General features: G+C 35.2%; 1 protein-coding gene and 1 non-coding gene across 2 annotated transcripts; one reads left to right on the top strand and one right to left on the bottom strand.

Annotated features, from left to right (window-relative positions):
• The first annotated feature begins 3554 nt into the window (after positions 1-3554).
• trnat-ugu (transfer RNA threonine (anticodon UGU)) lies at positions 3555-3627 on the top strand. The gene has a single exon. It is a non-coding gene; the product is annotated as a tRNA-Thr (tRNA).
• A 679-nt stretch (positions 3628-4306) lies between these two features.
• On the bottom strand, positions 4307-6998 carry LOC113076081 (prefoldin subunit 4-like). Its single transcript, XM_026248753.1, has 4 exons — positions 6902-6998; positions 6301-6408; positions 6066-6206; positions 4307-4673 (listed from the first exon to the last, which is right to left on the bottom strand). The coding sequence occupies exons 1-4, from the start codon at positions 6926-6928 to the stop codon at positions 4542-4544; spliced, it is 408 nt and encodes a 135-aa protein (XP_026104538.1). The 5' UTR covers positions 6929-6998; the 3' UTR covers positions 4307-4541.
• Positions 6999-9476: the final 2478 nt, after the last annotated feature.

Here is a 9476-nt window from a genome sequence, read left to right as displayed (position 1 = left end):
TGAAAGCTGTGTGAAGACACATTTTAAAATTTAGTCTCAGAAGAAGAAGCTCAAATTGTAGATCAGTCTGTGGGCTTTCTCAAGACAATAAATGAACAGAATGAAGGATGAAAAGAAATGTAGAGATGGGGAAAAAAGGAAGGAAATAAAAGTTCAACGAGAAAATGAAGGAAAGAAAGGAAAGAAAATGAAGAAAGGAATTTAATATAATGAAGAATGTAACAACTGAAATGTAGGAAGGATGGAAAAAAGGAAGGAAAAAAGACAGAAAGCAGAAAAAAGGAAAATGAAGGAAGAGAGGAAACAAGTAAAGGATTTTTTTTTAAGAGTGGAAAGGATGAAGGAAGGAACAGTGAAAATTAAGAAAAAGAAATTAAATAAAGTAAGAAAAAGGAAAATTAAGGATGTGGAAGAAAATAAAGAAAGGAAAGCGTGGAAGAAGCAAGGTTGGAAATGAAGAAAAAGTCAGAAGGGACTTTATAAAATGGAAGCAGAAAACACAGGAAGTAAAGAAATGAATAAAGCATGAAATTATTGTTGTGTGTGAAGTAAGATCTCTGATGTCCTCAGATTCAGGATTTAGGCTGATGATGCTGGATGAGAGTGGGCGGAGCTTCTCTTTAGGATCTTCTTAATTGAGATCTGGATCCTCAAGAGGTCGGCTGCCGGATCCTTTAACTCCATTTATGTATGTGCTGTTTTATTAGGAGGAGCATGCTCACTTTAATAAGGCCAGTGCAATCACAGCTGCTCCAGCAGGACCAGACCAGCATTAGATCAAGCAGATGAAGAAATCACAACAGCTGGAATTCAGCACTCACTTCTTCTAGGCCAATTAGCACGGTTCTGACACCATGTAGTGATGTGTTTACTCTGTAATGATGCAATTACAAAATAATAATTATATTTCTTGCTCAGAAGAATAAACTATGAAAGTGATTACATATGATGATATCTTGTGAAAATAATGCATGAGGGTCACAGCTTTTTAATGCTCAATCTGGCTGTTTGTATTTACTCTAAAATATAAAATACTGTCTTCCCTACCAGAGTCAAGCCAATGCGTTTTTCAATGCTTCCTGATGAAAATCAGTACAACATATGCAGGGGCGGATCTAGAAAAATATTGATGGGGTGGCGAGAAGGGGGCAGGAATTTTTGAGGGGTGGCAACATATGACAGAAGTATACATATTGAATTTAAGTCACAGTTATCACAGTTTGATGATAAATATATGTGCACACTACAAAAGGACACAGGCTGCCATTTAAAAACTTAATCTCATGCAATCAATGTCTTGTATTTGAAACAGTTCATATAAGGAATAAGTGACCATACCCCATAAGCACCACCACACTCACTAATGCATACAGTATGCATCGACATGTAATTAAGAGCATTACATTATAAAAGATTCAGTGTTATCAATATGTCAGTTTATTATAAGAAACACAAGATTTTAAGAGCCAATGACATTTCCAGCTGGGGAGACTCAACTGATTTTCTACTGTTTAGTGTTAATCACCATCTAACTCAACCAGTCAAGAGCTACATTTAACCTTAGATGTTATATGAATATGGTCCCTGAAGCATAGGCTTTATTAGCTGACAATAATAATAAATAAATAAACATTATAGGCACAAATACAAATGTACTTTTAGAAATTGTTCTTGAAAAATATGGTGTTATTGTTTTGGCAAGTTTAAATTAAAACATATATGAAAACTTGTGCGATATTCCTTTAAAATAATGTTTTAGTATATCTTTTTTTAAAGTATAGGCTATATTTTACCAAGCAATTTCTTACATAATTTCTTTGAGTTAGACCAAACTTTTATTTTGGTGAGTTGTAGACCGAGTTTATGTGTTTTTTTTAAATAAACTATTATTATTAGCTAATAGGCCTACTTGAAGTATAGCATACTCTACTGTGCAATAGTACTATATTTCTGTTTAAATTTCTTCAAGTTACACCAAAATTTTATTTTGACAGATTGTGGTAAAGACATTGCCGTTTCTGTCAGTCTGTGTATACGATATGAATGAATGATGATAGTTTTATCAAATGAAATGGTGAAATCCTCTCATAGCGCGCTGACGTGCACATGTGTAGCATACATCATGCATTAATATAGTGAAGAGCTGAAAACACCACGCGTGCTTCAGTGTGTGTGTGTGTGTGTGTGTGTGTGTGTGTATGTAGTAGAGCACACATTCCCAGAGACGTGTATAACAACACCTTAAGGGTTCCCATTAGCAGGATTTATTATTGTGCCCCCCTTCCTCAAATATGATGATGGAAAAAAAAAATACTATGGGGGTCAAAAAATAACTTTAATCAAATAAAAAACTAAATGAATAAATTTTATTATTTACAAATCACAATTTTAGCTCTCGACATTTACCTATGGCTATAACTTTATTATGATTCTTATTTATTTTATAGTCTCAAGCAATCATGCAAAAGGAAACTAAGCAGCTTTACTATGATAAAACCATGGTTTATTTTTGTAAGGGTTGTGATATGCAGTTTTTCGCGAATCATTTGAGTCAGTTATGGGGATTGCGAATCATTTGAGTCTGTTTGGGAGTTCGGAGCGGGATCGCGAATCATTTGAGTCAGTTCGGGAGTTCAAAGCGGGTTCGCGAATCATTTGAGTCAGGATCGCAAACCATTTGAATCAGTTCGGGAGTTCGGAGTAGGTTCGCGAATCATTTGAGTCAGTTCGGGAGTTCAAAGCGGGTTCGCGAATCATTTGAGTCAGTTTGGGGATCGCGAATCATTTGAATCAGTTCGGGAGTTTGAAGCGGGTTCGCGAATCATTTGAGTCAGTTATGGGGATAGCGAATCATTTGAGTCCGTTTGGGAGTTCGGAGCGGGATCGCGAATCATTTGAGTCAGTTTGGGAGTTCGGAGCGGGATCGCGAATCATTTGAGTCAGTTTGGGAGATCGGAGTGGGTTCGCGAATCATTTGAATCAGTTCGAGAGTTCGGAGCGGCTTCGCGGATCAATTTTAATTAATTCGAGGGTTTGGAGCACTGATCTATACTGATCTATATTATAGATCAGTATAGATCTATATTATAGATCAGTGGTTCGGAGCGGGTTCGTGAATCATTTGAGTCAGTTCGGGAGTTCAAAGCGGGTTCGCGAATCATTTTGAGTCAGTTCGGGAGTTCGGAGCGGGATCACGAATCATGAAAGATTCACGCTCTTAAATTTTCAAATTGGCCATAACCTTTAATTCATTGCTGCCAACTGCCAACCTATGCCACCCCGGTAGATCCGCCCCATATGAATAACTTGTTATTCATCTCTGATTTTGAGATGAAATGCAGGCTTTTTGGAAACCTTCTGGATTCTGAATGCTTCTCACCATTTGTGTCCCATGTTAACAGCCCATAGTGTATGTTATATAAAGGTAATAATTTGTTAAGAGTTGGTAAATATATATATATATATAATTGCTGGTGATTTGCATAGACTGTCTAGGAGGCATTAGAGGAGCACTGTCATTGAAAATGTAAACAAAAGAAAAGAACACATCGACTGGCTTCATAGCTCAGTGGTTAGAGCACTGGTCTTGTAAACCAGGGGTTGCGAGTTCAATCCTCGCTGGGGCCTCTGGGTAAAAGTGAGCATTTAGCTTCACAACTCTAAAAAGAAAAAAACCTTGTTGTATCATAACACTATTCTAGTACCCCTGTCCTCCTTTGGAGAATAATCTGTAGACTCCATTTCATGTATCCAAATATTTCAGATGTAAAAATTATTCACATTTAAAAAAGCCATTTTGACTATATTTAAAAACGTAATTTATTCCTGCTATATTTTCAGCATCATTCCTCCAGTCTTCAGAGTCACATGATCTTCAGAAATCATTCTAATATGCTGATTTGCTGCTCAAGAAATATTTCTTATTATTATCAATGTTGAAACAGTTGATGCTTCTTGTTGTGGAAATCATGATGCATTTTTCAAGGATTCTATGATTAATACAAAGTTCAAAAGAACAGAATTTATTTCAAGTAGATAAATCTTTTTTTAACATTATAAATGTCCTTAGTGTCACTTTTGGTCAATTTAATTTACCCTTGCTGAATATAAGTATTAATTTCTTTACAAAATGACCTTAAACTTTTAAATGATAGTGTAACTTTAAATAAATATTAAATAACTTGCATTACACAAATCCTTTAGCTGACACTTTTATCCAAAGCGACTCACTTAATACACTATTATGCTAAGCATACATCATTGCACCAATCACACAACAAAAGTGAATAAGAAAATTGAAACAAAGGAATATTTAGCTTTTTATTTTTTTAACATCAGTGCCTCTCATTCTCTCTTGTTGGATGCTTCATGCAGCTGGCCCCAAAACCACCTGTATGCAACAGCTCAATTCATTCACTAAACATAACGACATGTGAAATGCAACAAACAACACTAGTTTAAACAGGGCGAGAACTTGCTGTCAGAGTAGAAATGCCATTTCCTGTTGGAGACTGATAGTCTATGAGGTCATGCTCCAGGTCTCAGCTCTCATCTGCCTCTAGATTGATGTTGTTTCCGAACTTGGCATATAACTGAACCTTCAAATCTCCGAGGAGCTCCTGTATGGACGACACACGACCCTCCAGAGCTTTGATCTCATCCTGCAGAGCTTCCTGTGGATAGCAGAATACAAGAATGGAAATGTTGAGCAGTACAACAAGGGCTCAAAACAAACACTCGGCAAGCAAGAAACACTGGCTAGATGCCAGTTGGCCGGTAACTTTTCTTTTCTTAGAGATTGAAAAAATTAGATACAAAAAGTCCAACAAAGAAAACCTTTTTTTTTTTTACATCTAACAATTCTGAGAAAAATCCAACAACGTTAAGATGCTGTGCGGTTTTACGTTAGGTTGCTTTGTACATGATGTGCAGCAACTCAATTTGTGCTGATACTAGTAAAATCTATATATTGAATAATGTGTGTTAGATATTACAACCATCTGCAATAAACACCTTAACGCAAAACAGTCGCAAAATCTAAGATCTCTTAAAATGATTATTAAGATGTTTGTAATACACTTTTAAATTTCTGCAGGGAATATATTTGCATTTGCTCCTAAATACATTTTTAAATGTATTATACATTTATATTATTTTTTATACAAAGTTAGCGTGTGTTAGACATGCAAAATGCACAACACCGATGTATGCTGCTTAAAAGAGCATGTTGCTCTGATGTAAACAATCACGCATGAGAAGCACATGGAGGAACACGTGAGAGACGTGCTGAATGAAAGCACATTCACTCTCTGACAGAAGATGGCGCTAAACTGCTGAAAATGCTGCCCAGAAACCCCATAAATAAAGCACTACTTTCTAAAACATATTAAAATAATTTTAAATAGCCATTCAGGTTTGTGTATTCACCATGATGTTCATCACAGCACCAACTACTTAAATATTTAGACTTATTAGGCTATTTCGTTTCTTCTGTGGCAAATGTAGCTGTTGCTCATTGTGGATGTTAATGGTTAATTAATGAGGTCTTATCGTAAAGTGATACATATGGGTCTTTATAGTTCTTTTGCACTTTAATCTGTCTAAAGCTTTATAAATATTTTCTGTATTGCTTTATTGTATTTAAATGTTCAGTTATTTTTGTTATAAGAAAAAAGTTAACCTGTTATACTGTATTATGACCATGTATTTTTTTTTTATTTTTTTTTTTACAAAATTTCAATACTGTGTTAATACCGTGTACCGTGATAAGATGAGCAATTAATTGCAACAAGAAAATTTGATACCGGGATATCCCTAGTGCAAGTATGCTCATGCACACACACACACACAAACACTCACACAAAAACTGCTATTCGAGCAAAAAAATAAAAAATAAAAATAAAAGTCGTGTGCAAAGACCACAATGATTACACGACTCTTGTGAGATTTGAACCTACAAACTTTCCAGCCTAGATGTTCAACCTTTAGCCTACAATGTGTTCCAGATTCAGGCACAACACACATAAACACACAGGGTTTGGTTTGGTTTGTGTGGCTCACGTCACCTTGGCTGCCTCCAGCATTTCCTGCGTCTCTTCCTGCGAGTGACTGATGAACACGTCTCCGATCTGATACGGGATCAGCATTGCATCGTCCTCACACATCATGAGGTCATCACTGGCATCCTCGAGATTCTGTAAGGATTTCTACAAAAAAAAAAAAAAGAGAAAAAGAGTTAGATCAGCGTCTGCCTGAACAAAATACAACCCAAAATGTAGACTAATCAAAACAATTATTTACCTTTTTGGCCTCGATTTCGTCTTTAAGTTCAGACATCCGATTTGTGTTCCTGGCAAACTTGTTGATCTTTTGCTGGTCCTCAAATGTTACATTGACATCTTCAGCTGCCTGTTATGATTTGAGCAAGATTTATAATTAAACAATGCATTTATAACAATATAAACAACTAATTTTGCTCTCTATTTTTTTTAAATGCTGCTTGATATAAAAATGCTCAGCAATTAATATTTAATGTCATATAATAAGGTTACTTTCTGTGGTGCACTTTGAGAATATATAGCTGTATTCTTATGAAATAATCACACAGTGACAAAAACAGGTATTTACTTGCACATGATCTGAAGGCAAATGGCCTACTGTAGAACGATAAACGTAAAATGTAAATAAGAATTAAATGTCAATGGCAGAAAAATCCCGATTCATGTGACGTTAGCTATTTAGCTGCTCTCGGAAACAATGAAAACAAATACTCTCCGGAGTCACTCATCGCTATTTCTCTCGTGCACTGTTTCACATCTTTCAGCCTCACTTACAGGTTACTGAAAAAACAGCAAAAACACGACGTGAATCTGGACAGAAAGACGTTTATGTAAACACATACCACTCCTTTCTTCATGGTGGCTGCCATCTTGAACAGGAAACGGACCTCGTGCACGCGCGTGAACTGCGGCGGAATGGAGCACGTGGGTATTCATGAGTTTGTTGTTGCCATTTCGGAAATGTGCTGCCTTTGTAAGAGGGAGAATGACACGGTTTAGACTTGAGCACTTAAGTTGTGCATTTTTTATTATTATTATTATCCGCAGTGTTCGTTGTGGTCAGGATTTTCACAGTACTTAGCCTACTGACATCTTCTGGACAATAGTAGATTTGTTTCCACATAGACACATATACATTTCATGATGATGATTTAAACCAGTATATCTATACTTTTATGTCCCCAGAGACTGATTTCCAAATTCCTTTCCAAAGAACTTTATACTTGTAGATATAGCTTTGTCAAAGAACCAGAAATAAAAAATAATAATAATAAACATCTTGAAAATATGAAAAATGTTTACCTTCTAAAACTCCATAGGGCTGATATGAAGAAAAACCCATGCACTTGAATTCAGCTTGGCCAACTGACTTGTTGGATTATTTTAAGATCTATTGTAGATATTTTGGTTGTTCCTATGCCTATATTGCATAGCTATTTATGCAATTTGTGATTTATAATGTGCTTTTATCTGATGCATTTTCTGTTGCAATATAGTCTTTGTATTGCTAAGTGAAAAAATGACCTTCAAGACATTTCAAACTAAATTATTTAAGGTTTTTAATAAATGCATGATAGAAAATGAAGACCAAATCTAAATTTTTGGGTGAACCAGGTCTTTCAGCTTCATGATAGCCATGTGAGCGGGACACAAGCTGTTGAATATTTAGTTAACATAATGACAGCGGACACAACCTGACTGAACAAACTCACTCTGGTTGCTAGTACTAGTTTCTTAAACATCCTCTTTGTAAACAGCGTTACACCCAAAGACAAATATTCGGATGATATGCAATTTACCCCCCTTTTCCCAACATTACCATTCAAATGATTATTTTTAAAAGCTATCTTTAATTTCCATGTGTGCATATTTGAGCATCAGTGACAAATATTAATTTAATATATATAAAAACTATAATTGCAACTTGTTTGCATTCTGTGCGTCTTAAATCTTATTGAAAACATGCTTCATTTGGATGATTTAGTGGAATGCCTTCAAGGTTTTTCACCGTTAGCATGTTGCAAGAATTCCTCATGGTGGCAGATTGAGTTCACAGTGACCACGGAGGAATTTGATTGTTCGCCCCCAGTGTGTGCATTTACAATGTGTCTCTGTATACGGAGCTTACATGGCAAAATCTGCTCCTTTGTTCGTTGTCATGCTTTCTGACGAACAGGAAAACACAGCGCACTTTAAATATTACAGTGTTCTGTTTGACATTCATTTAATGAGACATTAAAGACGAGTTTACTGTACGTTTTGGCAAAGCGAGAGGATTCCTCCGCTCAAACATCCATTGAATAGTTGCATTTAGTGGGAATGGACAATGACTGAAACGGCTGAGCTGGGCCTGTGGGAGACAATCGGCATGTGTTTAGCCTGTATTTATGCATGTCGTGCAGTAAGAAGAATTATATTATGTCGAGAAAATATCGTAAAGGTCAAGTAGATTGATAATTTATGCTAAAACGGTCAAGAAAAGGGAGGGCCAGATCACAATGAGATGCATTTTACATCAATTATGCTGTGATTACATCACAAGATTAATGCAGGAGAACAGTCAGCTTTATGTTAGCCTACATTTGCTGTCAATGATAGTATTGTGTCATATTAAAGCATTTTTTTTTCTATATTAATGTTCCATTATTTAGCTAATAGTCTAATAATGACAGAAGAATCATTGTTAAAGTCAAAAGGAGATCTGTTGATCGATTTAATTTTTCAGTCAAATTATTATTTAAATAATATACTGATTAATTAATCAAATTAATTGCAAAGCATCTCATGTGTCAATATTTGATTCAAAGAATTCAAAATCTAGTTTCTGTATTATTGAGCGTACTCTAAGCCTACCACAGCAGTGTATTGTACTAATACTTTGAATTTAGATGTAGTTTGCTGTAGGATTTATTTTACAATCTGGAGCTGATGATCAAAACACGGGTCCATCAGGATTCCCAAACACATCTACACAAATGTTTGATGATGAGCTTAAACTGATCAGTTTAACAGGCTGGAAAGATGAAACGGTCTGGACAATGAGTGTGCTCTGAAGTCCAGAGCAGGGGTTTATAGTTAATACAAATGAAACCTTTTAAAGAAAGATATTTTATAGAACATAAATCAGAGTTTATTTTTTTTATTGTGACTTTTCAACAAAAAAAAAAGACACAAATACGAAATAAAATAAGTAAAAGCTTGAACTAAAATGACAACGGAAAGTACGAAAAATGAATAAAATCTGACTCAAAATATAAATAAAAAGCATGATATTATCTCACATTGAAAATGTAGGTTTTTGAATCTATTTTAGACTTTAAAGTGAACAATTTTTTGGATGTTTCTTACTTCAGTTGAAGCGCTAGATGCTCTTTGAAACATCTCTGGAAAATATTCTTAAAAATATACATTTTTAAG

The sequence above is a fragment of the Carassius auratus genome, unplaced genomic scaffold (assembly GCF_003368295.1).
Source record: "Carassius auratus strain Wakin unplaced genomic scaffold, ASM336829v1 scaf_tig00018647, whole genome shotgun sequence".
Taxonomy (NCBI): Eukaryota; Metazoa; Chordata; class Actinopteri; order Cypriniformes; family Cyprinidae; genus Carassius; species Carassius auratus.
Note: the sequence above shows the minus strand (reverse complement) of the source record. Positions and strands in the feature narration are given on the sequence as shown.